A 26,626-nucleotide genomic window follows, 5' to 3' on the forward strand; every position below is an offset into this window, starting at 1 on the left:
AATCACCTCTATGTGTATATATTGAGGAGAATCTACCTTACTTCTGTGTGTATGTACTGAAGGAGAATCTACCTCACCTCTGTGTGTATATACTGAGGAGAATCTACCTCAGCACTATGTGTATATACTGAGGAGAATCTATGCTCATCTATGTGTATATACTGAGGAGAATCTAACTGACCTCTGTGTGCATATACTAAAAGGCTGTAAAGTACATAAGGAAGTGTCCATGGACTGCAGGCATGCAGCATGCCTTCAAGGCTAAGAAGGGGCTGCAATCTCCAGTCTGAGAGTAAATTTGAATAAAAGGTACGTTACCTTTAAGGGTAAAAAGTGACAGTGGTAGGGGTAAGGACATCAGTACATGCAGTCTGAGAAGAATCTAATGCTCTTCCTTATGTATACAGATTTTATTCCTTGGTTCCTCTGAAGTAACCACAACTTCATAAAATTCTCCGTGCGAACAACAGGTAAACACCTGCACCAAATTAACTCAGGTGAAGCCGGGTATATCAGCTAGTCATTAATAACTTTAAAAGGGTTGTTCATCCGGGAATTATTCTGGAGTCAGGAAGAAATGTTTTCCCTTCAAATGGGGAAAATTGGCTTCTACCTCATTGGGCTTTTTTTTTTTCTTCCTCTGGATTAACATTGGGGGGTAATAGGCTGTACTGGATGGACATGTATCTTTTTTCGGCCTTATATACTATGTTAATTCTTGATTCTTTCAACATCTTCTATAGACTTTGACTTGACAACTAAACCCTTCAACATCCCCTCCATGTTTGATTACTGAGCCATCTTTTATAGACCTTAAAATCATTATTAGATTCTTTAATCTTTGATTTTGTGACCATATTCTTTAGATATTGGCATGGCAAGTAATACAAAGGGTCTATATTATGCAGAATATCAATCCAAGACAATCTTTTGCCTTCACTGATTGATGACCACAAATCCCAGTGATCTAGCCACTATATTCTGGAATTTCAATAGTATTGGATACCGATTTTTGTTGTGTCTTAATATTCAACTCAACCTATGTTCCATTAAAACCATCCCCTGCAGTTGGCACCACATAGTTTATACGGCCTTGCCTATTTTATTTACATATGTATGTCTAAAGAATAGTCAAGCAAATAACAAAAAGTCTGTTGAGTCACAATTTAGAACATTCCATTTTTTTTATTGATCATCTGTTTGCAATGGAGATTGTCTTTTGGTTGACTGCCATTGTCTAGTGAACAATGTTTTGCCAGGGATATGGTAAAATAGTAGTTTGGTGAATACATCTTACACTCCAGATATGGGAACCCTATCATAAAGGTGTTACGCAGTCAAGTACAGGTATAATATAGTAAAGCCACTCAAAAGAATACCTCTTTGAGAAGACCACCTAATTTTCTGTGATGAATGTTCAGTTCTCTTATCTTTTTCATATATTGGCCTCTTCTTCAAAAATGTCACTCTTAGAGAGCACCATTGTTCCCTACAATTTTTGGTGGTTGTCACAAACAGGTTATTTGGAAATTACTTGGAAATACTTGTAAAATTGACTTTTTGCATCTGCACTGACTCAAAATTATCCGCAACCACAAAGTTTAATGGCTTGACTCCCATCTTTTTAAGAAATGTCATAGTAAATACTGTCCGTGGTACAAAAAAGTTTATATTTTCTTCATGTTTGAAATGGTTAAGACTCTTAGTTGTCCTTAAGGCACCAAAGTTGTACAAAACTGGTAAATATTCCCTTTACTATTAGAATGCAATTGTGTTTGATTACATTTCAACCTTAGAAAAGCTTCGTCTGTATAATCCATTGGGATTATAGATTTCAAGTCTTAGAATTTCTTCAAATTGATTCAAAAACAAGGCCAAAAATATTTCCCTAAAAGCCTCCTGTAAACTTTCAGATGCGGTTAGACATAAGACGTGTGTTTAGCTTTCTGAAGAAAGATCTCAACTTGCAAATCTTGCATTTTTTCTTTTTATTTGTGCTCTTTAAACGTCCTTCTCTAATCCAATTCTCTTCTTCGTCTTCCTCTTCCTCGCTAGCCCATGGCCCCCATGCACCACCATTGAGTTCTGGATTACCTCTCGGGTCCTCATTAGGATATCGAACTGGAATTGCAGTACGGTTATAAAAAGCCAGACGTGCCAATAACTCTTTAACTACTTCTGGCTTCTGGGCAGACAAGTCTTGACGCTCGTAAGGATCTGCCGTGATGTTGAAGAGCCATACAGATTTACGGGATCCATCGGTATGACGTTCTAAATTCCACCAGGTTCCTGGAAAGTTGGTGAGGGTCTGAGGTGGAATCCAGTCACTATAACCAGGATCTCCTGTTATCAACTTAAAGTCTTTGACTCTTATAGAGGCTTGAATAGCAGTATTCCATATTCCTTGGCCCTCTTCCATGGACCCTGATTTAGCAAGATTGTATAACGGGTCAATATTGTGCAGTATTTCGGTCCGAAGTGATTCCTTTCCTTCGTTGATTGATGGCCACATATCATAACCATCTAGGCCATCTGTGTCTGAAATGTTCCCCCCTGCTAATTTTACCAATGTTGGATACCAGTCTGTTATGTGCATTAACGTCCTACTAGACCTTCTTTTCTTTTTGATCAATGGGCTATGGACAAAACCCAAGCTTCTTATACCTCCTTCCCAATATGTTCCTTTACGACCCCTTAAAGGCCAATTACTCCCACCAGAAAATGTTTGACCTCCATTGTCTGATGAGAAGATGATAACACTATTGTCATAGTAACCATACTTTTTCAATGCCCTTGTGATGTTTTTTACAGCCACATCCATACAGGTTACCATGGCAGCATACTTGCGCCTCGCTACATTGCCCATATTCCTATATTGATATATGTACTCTCGAGGGGACTGAAGGGGAGTGTGCACTGCCTGGAAAGATATGTATATAAATATTGGTTGTTGTGGGTTATGAGCTGCCAAGATGTGGCTTACACGTTGGGAATAGAGAATGGTGGAGTACTTGCCGGCAAGATCCCAAGCTACATTCTCTCCCTCATGTAGATCAAAGCCACATACTCCAGGTCCATCACAGTTGTCATAACTGTAATAGTCTACGTTGCCAGTCAAGGAACCAAGAAAGGTGTCAAAACCACGTCTTGTCGGGAGGCACTCTTTCTTATAGAATCCCAAGTGCCACTTTCCCACCATGTGTGTTGCATATCCAGCTTCCTGGAGTTTCTGGGGCAGTGTGATTTGTTGAAGGGGCAAACAATTAGGTTGTCGAGGACGAATTATGGAGTGTTGTAAACCAGTATGGATCTGATACCTGCAGGAAAAAAAAGGACAATCAGAATATATACTTTATAGCAACAGAAAACAATAGATTGAAAAAGTTCAACAGTATTGAGTCAATGAGTTAATGTAGGATTATTTCTGCTTTCAGCGGGATATAAACCATGAGGATCTACCGATGATGGTAGACTGCATAGCAGGTGACTTCATGACTTTGGCTTCAATTTGGTAAGCAAAGAAAGCTTTATCTGTGCTTCTGAAGGCTTGTTCACTTTGCCACTAACTAGTTCCGTTGTTTAACTCCATCCTAATGCAAAACAATGGTAGATCCAGCACATGCTGGGCCTGAATGGCAATGAATATACCCTATTGCCTATAATGGGGTCCATCTGGATTCAGTTTTATCCCCAAGCATTTTCTATGAAGAAGCAGATTCCAAACAGAGGAAGAACAGAAGCACTACAGTTAAGAGCTATATAAATCAAAACCTAAGTGAGCATGTGAGCTGAGTGAGTGTTCTATGTTCGAAGTGTATTGTGTCTTAACCCTTTGCAATCCAATTTTGGATTCAGGGTTTCCTAGGGGGCTTTCTCTTTCTGCCATTATACAATGGCGCCATCTGCTGGCTAGAGCCAGTACTGTGGTATGGGACATGCTGGAGAGGTCCCCGACAACAGAGCAGTAATATACAGTAAGAATACCCTGCCGGACATCTTCCGACATCGGAGCTGTACAGGCTTCAATCAGAATGTCTTTAGACGTCAGACAGTGGGTTGGAAAGGGTTAAGTGTGCGTCTTGGAACTAGTGGAACTGCTGATTGCATCTTTCCCTATTTTATTTCCATTAGTTTTTTTTTAAATTTATGTCGAGTCATAGTAGCCTTTTAGTTTAGACATTCTGTTACATTGTCTTTTTTTCCTAGAGGTTAAATACATTGTATTAAGGGGGTTATATTGGGGGGGGGGGGGTATATTGTTAAAGATTGTTACATATAAAAAAGCACATATAGTCTGCTTGTGAGTTTCAGTATCCATGGCTTTGCACATGTGAGTAATTAGGGTCGGGGTTACTCAACAAGGGTCTAATAAATTGCATCCGTGGAACTTCCTTTGTCCATTTCAAACAGAGGTGGAGCAGAAGCACTACAGATATGAGCTATATAAATCACAAGTGAGCGGGCAAGCCAAGGGAGTCCGCGTGGCTGTCCTCTAATGCTTCATTTACACGGGACAACTGTCATCTAAACGATCACACGAGCGGGTGACGTCACCACTAATTGTTCGCACTGATTCAAAATGTTTAGACAGGCAGATCATCACTGGGTATCGCTCACGGCTCACTAACTTCTTGCTTAGTACTTCACATTTTAAGTGAAACACTGAGCAGGGAGCGTTTAGACGCAGCAGGAGGGGAGCGAACCAGCCATGATTTTTATGCTGGTTGAGGGTGGATTCAGACCACCGTATATCGGCCGGGTATTTACGCCGGCCGATATACGGCGTCTCTGTCTGCAGGGGGAGGAGGCTGGAAGAGCCAAGAGCAGTGCTCTGAGCCCCCGCCCCCTCTCTGCCTCCTCTCCGCCCCTCTGCACTATTTGCAATGGGGGCGGGGCTAAGTTCCATGAATTGGCTCCGCCCCCGTCCAGCCTCCTCTCATTGAAAATAGTGCAGAGGGGTGGAGAGTTGGTGGAGAGGGGGTGGGAGCTCAGGGCACTGCTCCAGTCTCTTCCAGCCTCCTCCCCCTGCAGACAGAGATGCCGTATATCGGCCAGCGTGAATACCCGGCTGATATACGGTCGTCTGAAACAGCCCTGAAACTGAGCTGAGGGACTTTGGAAGACTAATTTATTTAATTACTGCTTAATTGAAATTTTTGCATATATTACTTTTACCTAAATTGTCTGTATAATCCCTAAACTTTTCACAGTATAGACAGTTAAAACTTAATTTTATTAGGTATTTATTAAAACCTGGGGCTCGAAGTCCATCAGTATCAACCTAAAATATTATAAAGACCATAGTGTATGAGATTGAAAGCTTCAAAACAATCAAATTCTGTTCGTCCCACCTTAGGTTAGTATGTGTATAGTTTCTTGGTGGGAGAACAATCCACACTGAGTTTCAAAATTAGTTCAATTGATCTGTTTGTAGTTTTAGCTATGTAATTTTTATATCTGATGTAGTGAGTGTTCCTATTGGTTCATAGCTCGACACAGATATAACTTATGGCCTGGATGGTAGGCTTTTCACTTGTGGCCTACCATCCAGGCCATGAGCTATATTTGTTTGTTATTTTGAAATCTTTATTTAGAATCTATGCAGGCAGAAATCTAAAGCACCCTAATGAAAGAGGGCTACCTGAGGGGAAATGCTGCTCTGAGATATTCGATAGATTACAAGCCGAATCTGCAGAAATCTGCTAGTGGTCGGGCAGATCTATTTTAGCCCTGGGCACATAGAGCACTCCTTCCAGAGTGTGGACAGGCATAGGGAGATATATTATCTCCCTACGCAGACTCCATAAAATGAGTGTTTCTGCATCAGCGACTGTCCGCGCATATTTAAAATATAACCGACGTATTTTCAAATCGTGGCCTGACGCCTCATAGATATTGACTGGAGGGGTGGACATCATGTATGTGGGAGACAGCTATACTAAATAAAGTAGTCATAGATATAGATACCTATGAGCAGATCGTAGAGAGACATTGTATGCAGTTACCCCGAAAGCATATAAATACCTCTAGTGATTTTATGAGTATATGAAACTAGGAGAGTATTTCACTCATCCATTGCTCCACTCCATCTGAATTTGATTGCTCCGCCTTCCCTCCACTGAATCTGCTGTGATACCTTTAAATCTGTCATTATCTGTGCGCAATGGTATGTCCCATTGCTTCATATAAATTGAATAGACACTATTTGTACTATATGTATTTTCCTCATCACCTCCCCCAAATAGTTTTCTCCCTGTCTCATCTTAGTGTTGCTGGACAGTTTGTTTTTGTAAGAGGGCAATAAAGCGCCCCCCCCCCCCATCTTGTTCATTAGCCATCTAAAGGTGGGTCAGCTGGTTGACTAGTGAAATGTAACAAGCCACTCCCAGCTGAAGTCCTATAGCCAGAACTTTAAAGTCAGTTCTACCCTCCATGCCTCCCCTGAGGCAGCCTCACCTGATGTCTCCAGCAACAAGTGTTTGATGCTGTTGAATGATGCAGTTATACAGCGCAGTTCGACAGAGCAGGAGACAGGTAACATGCACAAGTGCCCAAAGCTTGGAGGGAAATACTCTCCTCTTAGCACTGATCTCCTTCTTTATCCTCTTTTCAAGCCTTCACACTTTCTTCCAACGCCCAGCCCCAACACACTCCATCCACATCAGCCCTTCCCTCCTCTCCTCACCTATGTATGGCTCCCATGCACTGTTCAACTTCCTAAGATGCCTTCAACCCCCTAATACTGCAAAGAAACACCTCAGACACCCACACAAATCCCCTAGCCATGTGCTCACCCTTGCTACTCTGCTACTCCTAGCTGCAGGGGACATCTCCCCCAACCCAGGCCCACCCCGTACTGTTCTCTACCAAAATGCCCCCCCTGCCCCATTCAAATGCGCCCTATGGAACTCCCAATCTGCGTGTAACAAACTCCCAACTATCCATGACCTTTTCACCAGTAAACACTTGAACTTGCTCGCCCTCACGGAAACCTGGATACAGCAGTCCGATTCTACCTCCCCCGCTGCATTGTCCTATGATGGCCTGCAGTTCTCCCACACCCCCAGATCGGATGACAGACGCGGTGGAGGAGTAGGCATCATCCTCTCCCCAAACTGTACCTTCCAGGTCATTCCCGCAGCTCCCTCGCTTACCTTTCACTCCTTCGAAGTCCACACCCTGCGACTCTTCCGCCCACTGCCTCTGCGTGTTGCAGTTATTTACCGCCCCCCAGGTCCTACCCGCCTGTTTCTAGACCACTTTGCTGCCTGGCTCCCCCACTTCCTATCCTGTGAAATCCCAACCCTCATCCTTGGTGATTTCAACATTCCTACTAACGACTCTAGCTCCTCATCTGCCTCCCGGCTCTTAACACTTACCTCCTCCCTTGGCCTATCGCTAATCTCTGACTCCCCCACTCATAGAGATGGTAACACTCTCGATTTAGTTTTCCTCCGTCTCTGCTCTGCTTCTCACTTTACTAACTCCCCACTTCCACTCTCGGATCACAACCTTCTCTCTTTCTCCATCAGGCACCCTAGCATCTCTCCTGACCCTCCTATCTATCGCACCTCTAGGAACCTCCAGTCTGTCCGCACTAAACAGTTTGCCGAAGCTATTCAGTCCTCCCTATCGCCCATCTCTCGCCTCCCCTGCCCTAACCTGGCAGCCGAATACTACCACACCACCCTCAGCCGTGCCCTGGATGAAGTGGCACCGCCCGTGACGCGAGCTGTCAAACGTAGACCACGGCAACCCTGGCTCACGTCCCAAACACGCTTCATCCGGCGGTGCTCTAGGTGCGCCGAGCGGCTGTGGAGAAAGTCAAAGCTGCCAGCAGACTTCTTCCACTTCAAATTCATGCTTAAAACGTATAACCTAGCCCTTCACCATGCCAAACAAGTTTATTTCACCTCCCTTGTCTCCTCACTATCCCACAACCCCAAACAACTCTTTGAGACCTTTCACTCCCTCCTCAGCCCCAAGGAACAGGCCCCTGCGACAGACCTGACTGCTGGAGAACTAGCTGCCTATTTCAAAGAAAATAAATCGACCACATTCGAAAAGAAATCTCTGAAAGCTGCATGGATAGCCCTGATCCCAGCTTCATCAGCATTGCACCCAGCACCTACTCACTATCTACGCTAGAACCAACGACAGAGGAAGAAGTCTCCAGGCTCCTTTCCACTGCCCGCCCTACCACCTGCGCCAGCGACCCTCTCCCCTCTCACCTCCTCCGCTCCCTTTCCCCAGCTCTCATTACTCACCTTACCACAATCTGCAACCTCTCCCTAATTTCTGGCACTTTTCCCTCCTCATTCAAACACTCCATTATATCCCCTCTGCTTAAAAAACCAACCCTGGACCCGACTAATGCTGCTAACTACCGACCCGTCTCAAACCTCCTCTTTATCTCCAAATTACTGGAACGCCTGGTCTACTCCCGGCTTACTCGCTTTCTCTCTGACAACTCACTCCTCGACCCCCTCCAGTCTGGTTTCCGCTCTCTACACTCGACCGAAACTGCCCTTACAAAAGTAACAAATGACCTGATGACTGCAAAGTCGAGAGGTGATTACTCTCTACTAATCCTCCTTGACCTGTCTGCTGCATTTGACACTGTCGACCATAATCTCCTTCTCACTATGCTCCACTCTATTGGTCTAAAGGATACTGCTCTCCCCTGGTTCTCCTCCTACCTCTCTGACCGCTCTTTCAGTGTTTCCTTTGCTGGTTCGATCTCTGCTCCACTTCCTCTCGCTGTCGGGGTACCCCAGGGCTCGGTCCTTGGTCCCCTGCTTTGCTCTATCTATACTGCCCCAATTGGACAAACCATCCACAGATTCGGCCTCCAATACCATCTCTATGCTGACGACACCCAACTATACACCTCCTCTCGTGTGATCTCTGGACCATTCCTCCAAAATATCACCGACTGTCTGTCCGCTGTCTCTAACACCATGTCCTCCCTTTTTCTCAAACTAAACCTCTCTAAAACTGACCTCCTTGTCTTTCCACCTTCTAACCGACCTCCCCTCAACATCTCCATTCCAGTGTCTGGCACCATCATAACCCCCCGACGGCATGCCCGATGCCTTGGGGTCACACTGGACTCTGACCTCTCCTTTGCCCCCCATATCCAATCTCTGGCCCAAACATGCCACATGCACCTCAGAAATATTGCTAAAATACGTCCGTTCCTAACCACGGACACGCTAAAGACGCTCGTGGTTGCGCTCATCCACTCCCGGCTTGACTACTGCAACTCGCTACTCATTGGCCTCCCCCACACTAGACTCGCTCCGCTCCAATCCATACTAATTGCAGCAGCTAGACTCATTTTTCTATCCAGTCGTTACTCAGACGCCTCTGCATTATGCCAGTCGCTGCATTGGCTGCCCATCCACTGCAGAACTAAATTTAAACTCCTCTACCTCACTCACAAAGCTCTGCATGGCGCTGCGCCACCATACATCGCCTCCCTCCTGTCTGTACACCACCCAGCCCGCTCACTCCGATCGGCTAACACACTCAGACTAAACACCCCTGTAATACGAACCTCACATGCTCGCCTACAGGACTTCACCAGAGCAGCACCCATCCTCTGGAATGCTCTACCCCAAGGCATCCGGACAATTCCCGATGCACGAAATTTCAGACGTGCCTTAAAAACGCACCTCTTCAGGGAAGCATACCAAATCTCCTGACCTAGTCCCTCGCCCCTCCCTATGGTGCGCCACCCTGTTTGCCTTCTGATAAATGATCTGTACATAATATTTCCTATTGCCTGTGTTCCCCACCCCGTGCACCTCCTGTACCACCCTCAACCCATTTGTGTCTAACCCAATGTACCTTATATTGTAATTGTATTGTTTTGCATTTATCCATGCCTGAAAGCGCTGCGGAATAAGTTGGCGCCATACAAATAAAGATTATTATTATTATTATTATTATTAAATACCTGCTGGAATATATTCATTATTAGTGCATGTAAAAGACCAAGAGATCACGTCGTCTATGAGGTATATTGAAGTAGATTGATTCGTGATCTATCACAAAAAGATCTTCTGATATGTCTACGGAATATAACAGCTTTCTAAATAAAAAAGAGAAATTAGATTCATTGTGAGTTCATAGGTCTCCTGATGAGCAGAAGTAAACGTGTCAAGCTATGAACCAATAGGAACACTCACTACATCAGAAACAAAAATTACGTAGCTAAAACTACCCTTGTTTCCCTGAAAATAAGACATTCCCTGAAAATAAGACATAGCATGATTTTCCAGAATTTTTGAGGATGCAAAATGATTTTTCAGGCTTTTTGAGGATGCTTGAAATATAAGCCCTACTCCAAAATTAAGCCCTGCTAACAGTTAATTAAAAAATGTTAATTTAAATAGCGTCCAGGCAGCTATACATGTAAAAAAGTTAAACCTTTTTGAACAAAAATTAATATAAGACACTGTCTTATTTTCAGGGAAACAGGGTACAAACAGATCAATTGAACTAATTTTGAATCTCAGTGTGGATTGTTCTCCGACCAAGAAACTATACACATAGTAACATAAGGTGGGACGGACAGAATTAGATTTTTTTGAAGGTTTCAATCTCACACACTATCGTCTTTATAATATTTTAGGTTGATATTGATGGACTTCGAGCCCCAGGTTTTAATATATACCTAATAAAATTAAAGGGGTTGTCCCGCGGCAGCAAGTGGGGTTCAGCACTTCTGTATGGCCATATTAATGCACTTTGTAATGTACATCGTGCATTAATTATGAGCCATACAGAAGTTATTCACTTACCTGTTCCATTGCTGGCGTCCTCGTCTCCATGGTGCCGTCTAATTTCAGCGTCTAATCGCCCGATTAGACACGCTTGCGCAGTCCGGTCTTCTTTCTTCTGAATGGGGCCGCTCGTGCTGGAGAGCGGCTCCTCGTAGCTCCGCCCCGTCACGTGTGCCGATTCCAGCCAATCAGGAGGCTGGAATCGGCAATGGACCGCACAGAAGACCTGCGGTCCACCGAGGGAGAAGATCCCGGCGGCCATCTTAGCAAGGTAAGTACGAAGTCGCAGCAGCGCCGGGATTCGGGTAAGTACCGGACGGTTGTTTTTTTTTACCCCTGCATCGGGTTTGTCTCGCGCCGAACGGGGGGGCTATTGAAAAAAAAAAAAAAAACGTTTCGGCGCGGGACAACCCCTTTAAGTTTTAACTGTCTATACTGTGAAAAGTTTAGTTTCTTCTATAGATGAGTGTACTGCCCCTGTGTTAGCGTCTGTATGATCCCCATCTAGAATGTATTCTATGATTGACCATGCCGTCCGGCGTACATCTTGTGCCATGTATGCAGTCCTTGTACAGCTGGGTGTATACTGCTGTAGGAGATGTGAGCGGGTTGCACATTTACAGGATTCGTGATCTGAATGAGCAGCTTGTAACACTGAGATCCATTGGCACCATGAAAAGGAGTTTGCTGCTCACTGAGTATTCGCTGGGGTTGATGCGGGGGTGGATTGTAGTTCGGGAGAGCAGGATAAGCAGGCAGCCAGCTGGGTGACAGTTAGAAAGGGGTAGAGGGAAGAGAATCGGGGAGGCTAGGCCTGAACTGGAACACCCCAATGAGTTTACAAAGCATGCAGATGAGGGGAAAGCAATTACAGGGTTAGCAATACTTTTGCATGACATGCCCTCTGACCACCAGGGGGAGGTCTCCTCTAGTAAGAAGGGGAATGGGAATAGGAGAAAACCAATGTGGCTCAATAAAGATGTAAAGGGGAGAATAAACAGCAAAAAGAAAGTGTTTAAACTGCTAGAACAAGACGGCAGCGAAAAAGCACTAAAAACCTATAAGGTAAAAAATTAATTATGTAAAAATCAAATAAAAGCAGCAAATGGAGACAGAGAGACTTAATGCTAAGGAGAGTAAAAGTTACGCTCAACCTAAAAAGATTAAAATAGACAAAAATCACTGGTTTCAGATGGTGTACACCCCGGTTCCGAAGGGAATTACGAAATGTGATAGACAGACCCCTGTTTCTTATACTTAAGGACTCAATAGTGACTGGGTCTGTTCCACTGGATTGGTGTATAGCCAATGTTGTACCCATATTGCAAAAGGGGTCACAAATGGAACCTGGAAACTACAGGCCAGTAAGTCTGACTTCTATTGTGGGTAAAATGTTTGAAGGGTTTCTAAAAGATGCTATCCTGGAGGACCTCAATGAGAATGGCTGTAAAACTACGTATCAGCACGGGTTCATGAGGGATCGTTCCTGTCACACCGACCTGATCAGCTTCTACAAGGAGGTAAGTTCTGGACTGGGAGGAGTTACTGAATCTTGTGTAGCTGGACTTTTACAAAGTATTTGATACTGTGCCGCATAAATGGTTGTATATGAGAATGCTTGGTCTGGGCAAGAATGTGTGTAAGGGGGTAAGTAACTGCTCAGTGATAGAAAGCAGTGGGGGGTAATAAATGGTACATACTCTGATTGGGTCACCATTACTAGTGGGGTACCACAGAGGGCAGTACTGGGCCCTATTCTTTTTAATATATTTATTAATGACCTGGTAGAAGGATTGCACAGTAAAATATCAATATTTTCAGATGATATACAACTATGCAAAGTAATTAACCCCTTAGTGACGGAGCTTTTTTGCCTTTTTCCATTTTCGTTTTTTCCTCCCTTTTAAAAAATCATAGCTACTTTTATTTATCCATCGATGTCGCTGTATGAGGGCTTGTTTTTTGCAGGATGAGTTGTAGTTTTTAATAGTGCTATATATTGTACCATATAATGTACTGAAAAACTTTTAAAAAATTCTAAATGGAGAGAAAAGGGAAAAAAACGACATTCCACCCTCTTTCAGTGCGTCTTGTTTCTACGGCGCACAAACTGCAACAAAAATGACCTGATAACTTTATTCTATGGGTCGGTACGATTACTACGATACCAAACTTATATAGCTTTTTTTTTGCTGTACCACTTGTATTTTTTTTAAGATATTTAATTGTTTTAAATTATTTTCTGTGCACAATAACTTTTTTATTTTTCTGTCGACATAGCTATGTGAGGGCTCATTTTGTGCAGTATGTCCTGTCGTTTCCGTTGGTACCATTTTTGCATACAATTGACTTTTTGGTTGCTTTTTATAAAAATTTTTCTTGGAGATAGGATGACCAAAAAAGTGCATTGCTGGCGTTCTTTATCTTTTTTTCAGACCATGTTCACCATGTGCGGTAAATAATGTATTACTTTGATAGATCGGACTTTTACGGACGCAGCGATACCAAACACGTATTTTTGGTTTATTACTTTGATTTTTTTATTGCAAATATGGCAAATGTTTTGTTTTTTTTAACTTTTATTACTTTTTTTTTAATAATTAGTAAAACTTTTTTTTATTTTTATTTAGAGGACCACATCCAGCGATGCTTAGATTATATATGCAGTATGAAGTAATGCCATAGCATTACATCACACTGCATTCTGACAGTCAGCCTATCAAGCCACCCCACGGGGATGGCTTGATAGGCAGTCTCCCAAGGCACGGCCTATTGCAGCTATTGCCCGCGGGTGTCAGCTGTAATAAACACCTGACACCCGCGCTGTATGGAGGGAGATAGTGGTGCTATCTCCCTCCATACATATGCTGCAACGGCAGGACGTAAAAACACTATGGGGCCGTCACTAAGGCAGATAGGATTATGGGGTGCATGAGAAGAGGTCTAGAGGCACATGATGAGAAGATTGTTCATCCTCTTTACAAGTCACCGGTCAGACCACACATGGAATATTGTGGACAGTTTTGGGCACCGGTAATCAAGAAGAATACTTCCGAGCTTGAGCGGGTACAAAGGTGGGTAATGAAAGTAATAAATGGAATGGGTGGACTACAATATCCAGAGAGATTATCAAAATTAAGATTATTTATTTACAAAAAAGACAGTTTATACATAGATAACTATGTGTAAATATATATCAGGGGACAATACAAGGATCTCTCCCATCATGTATTTATACCCAGGACTGTGATAGAAACAAGGGGGCGCCCTTTACATGTAGAAGAAAGAAGGTTTCTACACAACATAGAAGGGGGTTCTTTACTGTAAGAGCAGTGAGACTGTGGATCTCTCTGCCTGAGGACGTGGTGATGGCGAATTAGATAAAAGAGTACAAGAGGGGCGTAATAGTGCTGCGTAATAAGTTGGCACTATACAAATAACAAAATTTAATTTTTTTATAATCATTAATAACTTTTCAAGGGTTGTTGATCCAGTGATTCTTCTGATTGCCATATTGAAGTTGGGAAGGCATTTTTTCCTTTAATGGGGAAAATTGACTTCTATCTCATTGAGCTTTTTTTTTTTTTTTTGCCTTCCTCTGGATCAATATTCGGGAATAATGGGTTGAACTGGATAGACGTATGTCTTTTTTTGGCCTAACATACTACGTTACTAAGCAGTGCTGCATGCAGAGCTACTTCGTCTGGGATTTTAATGGAAATCTGTGACAGAAGCTTCGAATTGATCCTCCAATGCGGGTGTGAGCAACCCTACCAGAATTGCAAGGTATCCCATATCTAAAGGATAGTAAATAACTTGTTGATTTCCGGCGGTCTTACAGCTGAAGCCCCCACCAATCCCAAGAACAGGAGTCCCGTTTCCTCCATCTTCCTCACTGCAGGCTTACTACACCTCCTGCAGTGAGGAGGAAGGATCAATGGAGTGCTGGTCACTCTGACTCTCCGTTCATTTCCAATGGGACTGTCAGAGATAGTCAAGCGGTTGTACTTAACAAGCGCTCAGGGAATTTCCGTTTGCTCCATTGAAATGAATGTAGCACCAACCGCACATGCTCAACCAGCACTCCATTCACTCTGATGTCACCGCGGGTAGGAAAAGCATATCCTCAGCGAAGAGAACAGGGAATCATAGGACCCCTGTTCTCAGAATCAGTGGGGGTCTCAGCGGTGAGACCCTCACCAATCAGCAAGTTATCCCCTATCCTATGGTTAGGGGGTAACTTGTAATTCTGGTACAATCTCTGCAAGTGTCTCTATGATATACATTCAGAAATTTGTGTTAAAATTGAATATTAATCTCTTGCTGGCCCCCTTGATCTATATTTTAGCACCTGGACACCATGTCGTTCCCATCCCTCTAGTTACATCCCTTCATCTTGCATCAATGCCAATAGTCTCCAAATACATGATATTTAATGCATCCACGATGCATCCAAGTACCAATTCTGGGTTGTTACAGTGTTCCCGGCATTGATGGAATGGCATCTGGATCTGCCAGGGAAGAGAAAGAGATATAGTAAAGCCAATATAATGTATCTAAGTTGGTAAACTACTATGGACCAGATGCAGTGGCTCTGGGTCAGCTTCTAATATCGATCAACGACTTAATATATTTGATCTTTTACGTTTCTTTCCAAGCACAATGTCTTTTCCTTCGGCTCCCCTACCCCATCTGTGAGTACTGCTCTGACCTCTTTTCTGGTGTATGATACAATCTGGCTCTGCAGCTGTCGCTATGAACAGCTGGAGAGCGGGAAGTTGTCTGTTCCTGGTAAACAAAGTTCTAGATTAGTGACAGCAATGATGCACCGATATAACTTGTAGCCTCGTAGACTAATTCAATAACCAGTGGGCCTGGGCTAGAGCAAAAGCTGAAGACAATATTACAGTCCATAGTTGGAGGAAAGTGTAAGGGCAAACTTGATTTTCGGAATCTGCGCCGGGAACCAGAGTGGGAGATCCACAAATGAAGCCGTCCATAGAGATGCATGGGCGTCCACAAATGGATTAAAAGTTTGCAGATTCGATTTGAGGACCTTTTGCAGCATGCTCCATTTTTGTGCGGATCCAACACTGACGGCTTCCATTGAAGTCAATGAAAGCCGTCCGATCCGCGGCACACTCGCAGCTGACACTGCAGACATGGTGGCTCCGTGGGAAAGCAGGAAACTGTACTGTGCATGTCCGACAGTGAACCGTGAGGACCATGCACAGTACAGCGAACCCGGAAGTGGAGGGATCTGCACGGACAAGGCTGCCGGGGAAATGCAGGTAAGCAGGGCTCATTGGCCGCGGGCAGTGCTGGATTTCATGCGGGATTCCCTGGACATGAGTTATAAGGGGACTGTCCAGTTCTCCAAATGGGGTGATACTGGGTGAAAACAGGAGTCGGATATAGGTGAAGCTGGGGCGCTGGCAAACATAACAGGGCCTACAGGGAAGGGAGGAGAGTAGGTGGGGTAGTAAGTGGAGGAAGTGTGGGAAACAGGGAAGGAGAGGAACTAAAGGCCATCCCCAGCGCTAAGCATGCATTCCGGCAGCATCATTTTACAATGTTCCACCCTCCCTCTGTGTGGGGTTGGTTGCTTTAGCCAGGATAATGCTCTTGATTGGAGAAGGGTTGTGGGTTGTTGGCGATGTGTTAGTCCTGTGCACTACAAGCTTGGGGGGCATATTGTCATAGCAGCTTGGTTGGCGGGGTTGGGGTCCTCGGAGTTGGTGTGAAATTGGTGGGGGAACAGTGATAGTGGTTATGTTTCCTCCAAAATTATACTGAATCCTTGTTCTGGTATGCCTTATTTTGTGACTCCCGCTGGGTGGTGTCACTGGGAATAGTATAGTTGGTGGAAATGAGCCACTTGCTGTTGGTAGTAGTGCCCCCGAGCTTGTAGGTTGCCGTTAAATGAATGTCGATCGACTTTCAAAAATATTGATCGCTGGTCAGGGCTATGCATATCAATACATTTTCAATAATGTGACTGCAGAGATCAAGATGTCTATAGAGAAGAGAGTATAACCATTCATTCATCACCTATCTCTCCCAATACCATTAGAAATTGGTAGATTTGGTCAAACAGACACGGCGTTTCTATGGCTGCAGGAACAAGCGGTTGACAGACATCTCTAGAAGGGCTTATCGAGGATGAGACAATAGGATCAGAAAGACCGAAATCTGTCAAGAACGATCTGTGTAAAGGGCCTATTACATAGCCCAACAATTGGGCATGAACATTCGCTAGAAGTGCAAACGATCAACTGATGAATGAGAAAATGTTCATTCCTTGGCTGAATGCACAAAAAATTGATCATTATTAGTAGAATATCTTCCTGTGTGAATGGGGAATAGTTTACTGATAATGATAGTACTGTATTGGGGGCAAATGATCATATTAATGATTGTTCGTCTCCAGCACAGTTGGCATCAGCCTGTATGAACCCTATTTAAACAAGTGCCAATCACATTGATCATTGCTTGTTTAAACGCCCACCCATGTAAAAGAGCCCCTAGTCATCATGGATATAATATGAGCATTGGGATTTGCTAACAGCGTTTCTGCCAAATGGAGCAATGAGAATATTTTTAGCTAGAGACTGGAAAATGTGGATCTTGGTAGGGTGGCTTATATGAATCTGTTTGAAGGTGCAGATATTAAAGGATAAAGCAGATGGCCAGAGATACTGTACATAATCTACTGGTTGGGCCAATGAGAAGATTCATTGGGTAGTCAGCCTGGAACATCCGTATGTACTTGTTAGTGCAATCTCAGTGATCGAGTGGACTCACAAACGTCTGCCAGACATCTCTAGTAACGCTTATCTAGGATGAGACAATAGGATCAGAAAGGTGGACCTCAGTTGGATGGATGATGTGAAGGTCCGTTTGATAGTGTAGATATTAGAAGATAAATCCGATGGAAAGGGAAACACAATCTAGTTGATTAGGCCAATGAAAATATACACTGGTTGGTGGATGTGGAACATCCATGTGTACTTGTTAGTAGAAAGCCCATTTGATAATGAAACAATCGCAAGGAACCTTCAGTGATCGAGTTGACCCATACATTTCTTTGATGGCCAGAGCAAGGGGCTACCAGACACCTCTAGAAGCACTTATCTAGAATGAGACAATAAGATTAGAAAGAGTGAAATACATCAAGGATGGTCTGTGTCATTATTGGTGCTTTTTTAAGTGCCCACATCAGCCTATGTACAAGGGCTTTCAGTTATCATGGACATTGGGATTTGACAATGGTGCCTATGACCAATGGAGCCATGAGAGTATTTTTAGCTAAAGAGTGGAAAATGTGGGTTTCAGTAGGGTGGATGATATAAAGACCTTTTTTACAATGCAGATATTAGAAAATAAAATCAGATGGTCGTAGATACACAATCGAGTTCGTTGGGCCGATTTGGGTGGAGGACCTGGAACATCTGTGTGTACTTGCTAATTGAAAGTCCATTAGATAGTGGAACATTCTCAGGGAACCCTAAGTGGCCCCAAATCATCTGATTAATAAAGGGTGATGATGGGTAGATGTATTATGTGTTGTGCCAATTATAATGTCTGGCACTTGGAAGATGCATCTGATCTTCTTGTACTTATAGGGTCCTAACATGAGTGGGTTTTGGTGTGGTAACATAATGTGACCAGGTGACAAAAACAAAATATTAGTGGAAATGATATGGTAAGTAAGAGGTAATGTAATTCTGAAGGACAATCTACTGAATGTTGTAAGCATATTGCAAGATGATAAAAAACAGAGGCCTTCACCACAATCTCATGCACCTTTTTTGAGCACTGATTTAAAATGGCTCTGATGACTTTGCTCCAGAGAGAGCATCCCTTCTATATCCCTTCCCGGCTTTCTAATTTATAATGTTTGATTCATTGTGTTTGAGCTTTTCCATCCCTCCGGTTTCACATTAAACAGACAGCTCTCAGGTAAGTACATCCTATCTTCTCTAGAACCAGAAAGACGATTCCACCAGGGAATCTACATGCGCAGAAGAAATTCTACACCTGAAGGCAAAATGGTCCTTGTGGGCACTAAGAACACAGAATCTGTATTATTTAGCTTTTTTTTAACATGTTAACCCATTCAGGGAACCTTTACAGAAACTGAAAAAGATGATTGTGTGCAGGAGCTTGAGCCTACACTCAATATTTACATTCCACCATCCTTCATCGAAAGTGTTAATATCAAACTGGAAAGGGGCCAACATAGTTCCTTTCTTGGCAAGGGCTTCTGGCTACACAAGTGTTCTCTTGTTTACATTTTCAGTAACTTTAGTCCCTCAGCAAATGACCCTCTAGGAAGTCTACTTCTGGCATTTGCCAACTGAATTTCCACGAGATCTGTAACATAGGGGCCCACAATTCTTTTAACTAAGAAGTCAACATCTTACAAGCAGACATAGGACTCCTTAAGTTTTCAAAAGTTTGAAACTTTTTGAAGAGCACAGCAATAATAATAATAGTAACCAAAAATGTGTACTACACCTAACCAGCAACTAAATTTCCGGAAGTGCTTACAGATATTAACATTGCACAGTGTAAATTTTAATTGCTTGCTCGATAGCATAACATTTTCTTACCTGCCAGTGATAAGCCCACTACGAGAGGGAGTACAGATGGGTTGGACATAATAATTCTCCAGCTTGACCCCCTCAGCAGCTAACCTGTCCAGAGTTGGAGTTTGTATATCCGATCCATGGTACCCAATGTCATGGTAGCCTTGGTCATCAGTCAAGATGAATATAATATGTGGAGGTCTAGAAGAAGGTGTTGCCTGAAGTTTAGACGGATCATCTCCAGGACTGTCACCAAGTACAGTAGGCTTCATCCAATCCCAAGACATGTAACTGAAGCTTAACAGGCTGACCAGAGAAAATCCTGTAAGAGTTTGAACAGCCATAACCAAGTCCCAACAACCACAGATAGAAATAGTAAAAAAAAATAATAAATCAAAGGCTAATGGCAATATCTACAGTACATAACTGAAGCCCAAGTTCAAAATGATCATCCAGTGTCCTACAAAGTCCATCCAAATCATATTATCAGCATGATTGGTTATCCTGTACTTCTTGCAGAATGAAAGCCGGTCAGTCTTCCTAAAGAAGTCATAGGGAAGTCACATGCAAAAATGTTGGGCACTCAGAACGTTTTGGAATGGTGCCTTCAACACGTGTCCGCGAGAAGTCCTTACCTGAGGAATCCAAGCGATCACTCACGTGCACAACGTGGGTACAGCAAGAGCTAAATAGTCATCCATGATATTAAATCAGTCTCTTTCGTCTGTTCCTCGAAAGCAAAGGCATTCCCACCACACATGGCTTTTATGCTTTGTAATTTAGGTTTCCTATGGAATCTGATTATACGTACAGTAGACCACAAGCTGAGACGTTCGGTTGATCCTTGAGTCTAATTGCTTTGTAAGTGTTTTTTAATCCTGCCGAACCTAGTCCTGTATCCTCCGGCTCCAAAACTTTTGCAAAACTTTTTTTTTTTGACTGAGTCAAGCGGAGCTGCCAAATATACTGTATGGGATGAATTTGTGTCCCAGCCAAGCAGGACTCTGGATGATTTCCCTAAACTTATCTGGATGCTCACACAGCCAGCGAAATGAGAGGCTCTCTTTAGACAGGAGTGAGAGAGAGGTGTCCAAGTAAATAAGTAGTAGTTAAAGCATCTGTTTGGATGTGGCAGGCACTGGCAGGTTTAAGGAGCGATCGGGGATGTTGGTCCCTCCCAGTTCCTCTACTCCGTAAAAGCTTCAAAAAGTCAGTGTGGAACACTTCAGGGTCCTAGTGTGCCTCCTTTTTACTATTCCTCTAGCAGATTCAATAAACTGTGTGCAGAAATGATCCAGCCTTCCATACTGCAGACGAATAAAGGCAAATATTCAAGGTCAGCCATGTCTTATTTGATGAGGTCAAGTAGTTACTGCCACACACTGTAAGTCATTTACAAGTCCTTGCTGGAAGTTTCTGCAAAGTAATTGATGGTCTTTTATGGAGTTGCAGGCTGAGAAGCTTTCAAGTGGCATCTGCAAAGCAGGACGGTCCTGGCTAATTATGCACAGTCCTATATTTAGTCCATAGACTACAAAGAAATTGCTTTTGACTCCCTACATCTGGGTCACATTTTGTTGCATTACCTGGAGTTATTTGTGGCACATTTTGGCCTGGCAGAGCTTTTCATACAGGAAACGGACAAGACATAACAAATATATTTCATTTGTCACCAGAGCTAGGAAACTCCCATGGACTGAAATGGGAATTTGTGTCATAATAAAACTTGGCATCGATCACCGTGGTTAATAAGCCCCCCCCCCCCCCCCTCCTCCTGAAAGAATGAAGGCGACATGTTGACATCTTCAATAAATATCAGCTGCCTGCCAGCTATGAAATAAGTGTCAGGAGACTCACTGAAAAAAACATACTATTGTGCAACTCCACGGAAATCAAGTAATACAGAATGAAGCAAATATTAGTTGTATCATATTATGATTAGTGTTGAGTGAACTGAACCAGTCGAACCTTGCTTCAGGTTGGGCTAAAAGTTTAGTTTGCGGCAAACCTGAACCTCAGGCGGTTTCTCTTGGGCGAATCCAGGTGGGTTGGAGAAGGAAGAAGAGGAGAACAAGGAAGAGGAGCAACAATAATGGTGGCTCAGTCATTAGCACTGTTGCTTAGCAGCGTTGGGGTACTAGGTTCAAACCTGGCCAACATCTGCATGGAGTTTGTATGTTCTTCCTGTGTTTGTGTGGGTTTCTTTTTTTATAATAAACACTTTTTTATTTACTGTATATAATGCATATATTTATGGAGGAAGAGGAGAAAGCAGCCTGGTGGCTCAGTGGTTAGCACAGTTGCCTTGAATTTGTTTGTATGGGTTTCTTATTCATAGTAGCCACATTTTTTCATATATATATATGATGACATTCAATGAATGGCTGTGATTGCTTCATCGAGTGCCGGCTCTGATTGGCTGAAGAAGTGCTCGTGAACCAATCAAAGCATTCGCTTGTTGGAGGTGGGGTATTCAAGGCCCGTTAGCAGCAAGAGATGCTCCTTCAGTGTTAAGGACTACACGGAAGCCTGCCGCAGTGCCGGAGACCTGCTAGGTGAGTACAAGACACCCCCTGAATAAAAGACACTATGCCTCTTTTGGGGCAAAAATTAATATGACAGGGTCTTATTTTGGGGGAAAGATGGTATGTAGCTATTCCCACAGTATATATAAGTTGGCTAGTGTTACCTTGTTAGTTACTTCTTTCTGTCTGAATCTTCCAGCCTCTTTTTAACTCAGATGGTAATGTGATCTCAATTCTAACTGACCCAGATCTAATTAGGGTTATGTGCTCTTAACCCTTTCCAATCCAATTTGTATCCTGGTTTTCCTAGGGGGCTTACTCTTTTTCTGCCGTTATATAATGGTGCTATATCCTGGCTAAAGCCAGTACTGCATGAGGTGACACGTTGGATAGGCTCCGACAGCAGAGAGGCTGGCAATATACAGTAAGAGAACCCCGACGGACGTCTTCCAACATCGAAGCTGTACAGCCTTAAATCATAATGTCTTGACAGGTCAGACAGTGGATTGGAAAGGGTTAAATTAAGTCAATTACTCAGTCTAGCGATGCTGTTCCATACACCTACCACATAAATTGCCTAGAGGAGGACACAGTCACTACTGTCACAGTTACTGATGATGATCATACATATGATCTTGGTACATATGGTACATATGGCTGCTTGCTTCCTCATGTTTTCTCAATAAAGAAGAGGATTTTAATGAATGCTGCCTGGTTCTTCCTTTCTACATTGATGACCAACGGTGGACCCGGGGAGTCGGGACCCTAACTAGGCTATTGCATAGTGCCTTGCACCAGCGGTGTGGCTGAATCCTTGGAGTGCTGCTGTGATTCTTTTTTCTTCTGATGTTCCGCAAGTGGACTGGCTGCACAGAGACCTGAACATCTATGGGACAAACTGGAATGTCAGGTCAGGAAATATAAACAGTGTCCACCTTCTTTGAGAGAACTCGCCAGATGTTTGCAGGATGAATGGAGGGAAATACCAGCTGAAGTGTATCAGACATTAGTAGTCTGAAAGTATGCCACGGAGAGTATCTGATGTCATTAGGGCCATAGGAGCCCCACTAAGTTGTAACATATGGAAATAAATACTACTTCTGATTCTTGCTCAGGTGTCCAATTGCTTTTGGTAGATGAGTGTAGTTTATTTACTAACTAGCTGATATACCCGGTGTTAGGTTGTGCGTCTGGGACCTGTGGTTCTACAGGTTTCCATGAGCACAGCTTCACAGTTGAAGGTTAATTGAGCTGGCTGGGTGTGGTGTTTCTCCAGCCAATCCCCTCTGCTCTGCTGCATATAAAAAACAGCATATCTTGGAAGTAGATGCTGGTCATTTTAGTGCTTTACTATTTTGCTCTGTTGTAAACCCACTCAGAGCTGGTGTTTGCATGCTTGTCTGAAGTGTCTCTCTCTCTCTCTCTCTTCTTCCCTGAAGACAGTCTGGACACCTGTTGTCCCTCCTTGCATCCTGGTTTGTGTGCATTGAGAAGTGTGTGGTGACCACACAGGTGCAGGCAATTGCAGGTTTCTCTTTATTACTCGGCAGGTGCGGCCTCCAGACGTCTGATGTCTTGTGTGTGTGTCAGGTGGGCGATGCCTGACACTGTTCCCCGTATCTCAGCACGGTGGCTGACTCTTCTTTCCCTTGGAGTGCACCGAGCGAATGTAACATAATGACCAGCCTTGCCGTTTGCCGCAGAGCCCTGTGTGGTTTGTACTTGTGCTTTATTCCCTCTGCTGACTGACTGGCATCTGCACTAGGCCCATATGAATAAGTACTGTACATGCTATGTCAGCAGGAGGGATTTCCATCTTTTCCCCTCTGGGCTGCGCACTCTTTTTGCAGTCTTCTGTGAGTGAGGTTGGTTGTGTAAGGTGCAGAGATTTTATTTGAGGTGCACAATTTGTTACTCTTTCCTATTTGCCATCTTTGCCTTGGTGTCAGGGCCTTTTTAGATAAATCCTGTACACATGCGTGGTTTAGAGGAGTTGCATATTTTTTTTTATGCCTTAAGGGTCCAGAGGCCCCTTTTTTAAAGGATAGGTACTCTTAGGTTGTACATCTGGGATCTGTGGTTCTACAGGTTTCCATAAGCACAGCTTCACTGGTAGGGGTTAATTGAGCTGGCTGGGTGGGGTTTTCTCCACCAGCCAATCCCCTCTGGTCTGCTGTACATAAAGACCAGCATCTCTTGATAGTAGATGCTGGTCATTTTAGTGCTTTACTCTGTGTTAATCCCACTCAGAGCTGGTGTTATGCATGCTTTTCGGTAGTGTCTCTCTCTGACCTTCCCTGAGAACGGTCTGGACACCTGCGGTCCCTCCCCTCCTTGCACTCTGGAGTGCGTGCATTGAGTAGTGTGTGGTATTGTGAATACGCAGGTGCATGCGCCGCTAGGTTTCTTCCTATTCCCTTGGCAACTACGGCCTCCAGACGTCTGATGTCTTGTCTATGTGTCAAATGGGTGATGTCTGACATTGTTCCATGTATGTCAGCATGGTGTCTGACTCTTTTTTTTCCCTTGGAGTGAGGGCACTTGAACTAGCTATGGTTTGCTATCTGTATGCATGTGAGTTCTTGGTGGGGCTTCTATTCTTTGTGGAATGCAAAACCTTGTGTGTACGTGTGAACAGCAACGTGTTCTGTATGTCTGTGCAGGTGGACAGACATGCTTTATGTGCAGTCCTATTCTCTGTTGTTTGCATAACCTTGTGTGTTGGCGTGAACAGCGACTTGTTCTGTATGTCTTTGCTAGTGGCGGAATAAGAGGTGTGAACTGTCATGCTCTGTGTTCAGTGCATCTTCTTCAGGTTCCTAATCAGGAATAGCCAGGTCCCAGATGAAGTCAGTGGGGCTTTCCTTATCAGGACGATTACCCTGCTTTTAGGCAAGGGTTCCCCACTTCCCCTGTTTAGTAAGGGACAGGTTTCCTTCCATCCTTGCCTGGAGAGGTGTAGTTTGTCAGTACAAATACTACGAGTGGTGTTTGCAGTTTTAAATAGGACACCATCTCGTATCTGTATTGAGGTCTGGCACTTTAGCGTGCCACATGGACTTCGGCAGAGTTAATTTAATACAGCTGCATGGAAAATTTTATAAAGCCGTGGTACAGATGATTAAAATATGTATACACATAGAGGAGCGTTAGATTCTTCTCAGTACGTGTCTCAACCTTGTGTGGCACAGAGTGCTAAGTCAGCAGTATGCAGTCCTAATCTCCCGCTCAAGATCTGAGCCGGCTCAAGGTTGACTCAGTCTTACATCTCAGTCTTACATCCTTCTGAGATTGGTAAAATGAGTACCCGGGGAGGGGGAATAATAAATAAATTACCTGAAAGTGATGTGGAATAAGTTGGCGCTATATAAATAACAAGTCCCTTTCCCCAGTATATACACATATAGGTAAGGTAAATTCTCCTCTGGCTGCATGTACCAATGTCCCTCTCCAGAATCTGCCACCCCTCCCACTCTCCTCAGTTTTGGGCCTTAAAGGTAAATGCCCTTTTTTAAATTAAAATTTACCCTCAGACTGAAGGTTGCAGCCTCTTCATAGCCTTAAAGGCATGCTCCATCCCTGCAGTCCATGGCCGCTTCCTTATGTACTTTACAGCCTACACATAGAGCTGAGGTAGATTCTCTTCACTATATACACATAGGAGGTCAGTTATATTCTCCTCAGTATATACACAAAGGTCAGTTAGATCCTCCTCAGTATATACACTGTGGCAAGTTGGAGTTACTGGCCTGGGATCTCCTGCTTATCTTCCCCTGCGCAGGGGTGGCAGCACCGCAATGATGTCTAGAAACAGGGTAAAGTCCAAAGCCGGTTCCTCCAGCGTTTATTTCAGCATAGGTATTCAGTTTACAAACAGTCCAGCATATCATATGCAACATGCAACTGCACACTGTTATCCACCACAGTGCTCACAGCAACGCACACCGCTTCTTCCAGCGGACCTTCCAAGAAGGTGACTTCGCCCCGACAGGCGATGAGCGAGGGGCTGACTACCCCCTGTCCGCTCCGTGCTTCCAGGTCCCTCACAGACCAGCAGCAGGTCTACATAGACCTCAGGCCCCTACAGGCCTCCATGGACCTAAGCTCCACAGCTTCAAGGACCCTGAGTTTGTGAGGGAGGGGAAATTTAAACTGTGTAGCGGCACCCTTGCCAGTGACTGTGCTCAGAGGCCCTCTACAGGCCACTCTTGCTACTGCACTGTCACAACACACAGAGGTGAGGTAGGTTCTCCTTAGTATACAAATCGTTTCCCTAGTGTTTATGGTTTCTGAGAAAACAACTATCTTATGTATGGTGTATTTCCGCACAGGTTTTCATACTAAGGCCTCATGTCCACGGGGAAAATCAGGCCCGCAGCGGATTCTTTATGCATCCCTATGGGGCGCGGCTCACTTTGCGGGTGAAACGATGCAGATTTTAAATGTTATTTTAGCCGTGGACATGAGGCCTTAAAATTGAATTTTGAAGTTGCAACCCCATTACCTTTCCTATTTAGGACTTATAGAATGATTGTGCCAAATTTCACTCTTGTGCAGTGCAGATGTATGTTATGAGTTACATTACACAGGTGGTCACTTATTTTTGCACTTAGAATTGAATAATCAAGCTGTGACCCCTTTAGTTTTCCTCTTAAGGCCTAAAGAATGGTTGTGCCAAATTTCATGTTTGTACGACATGGGAAGTTAGAGAATTAGATTC

At 43.8% G+C, this 26,626-nt stretch overlaps 1 protein-coding gene across 1 annotated transcript; it reads right to left on the bottom strand.

Annotated features, from left to right (window-relative positions):
• Nucleotides 1-1,165: 1,165 nt before the first annotated feature.
• On the bottom strand, nucleotides 1,166-20,652 carry ARSI (arylsulfatase family member I). The gene is made up of 2 exons (XM_066590391.1): nucleotides 19,406-20,652; nucleotides 1,166-3,317 (listed from the first exon to the last, which is right to left on the bottom strand). Exons 1-2 carry the CDS (start codon nucleotides 19,723-19,725, stop codon nucleotides 1,910-1,912), a joined length of 1,728 nt encoding a protein of 575 aa, XP_066446488.1. The 5' UTR covers nucleotides 19,726-20,652; the 3' UTR covers nucleotides 1,166-1,909.
• Nucleotides 20,653-26,626: the final 5,974 nt, after the last annotated feature.

The sequence above is a fragment of the Eleutherodactylus coqui genome, chromosome 2, assembly GCF_035609145.1.
Source record: "Eleutherodactylus coqui strain aEleCoq1 chromosome 2, aEleCoq1.hap1, whole genome shotgun sequence".
Classification (NCBI taxonomy): domain Eukaryota; kingdom Metazoa; phylum Chordata; class Amphibia; order Anura; family Eleutherodactylidae; genus Eleutherodactylus; species Eleutherodactylus coqui.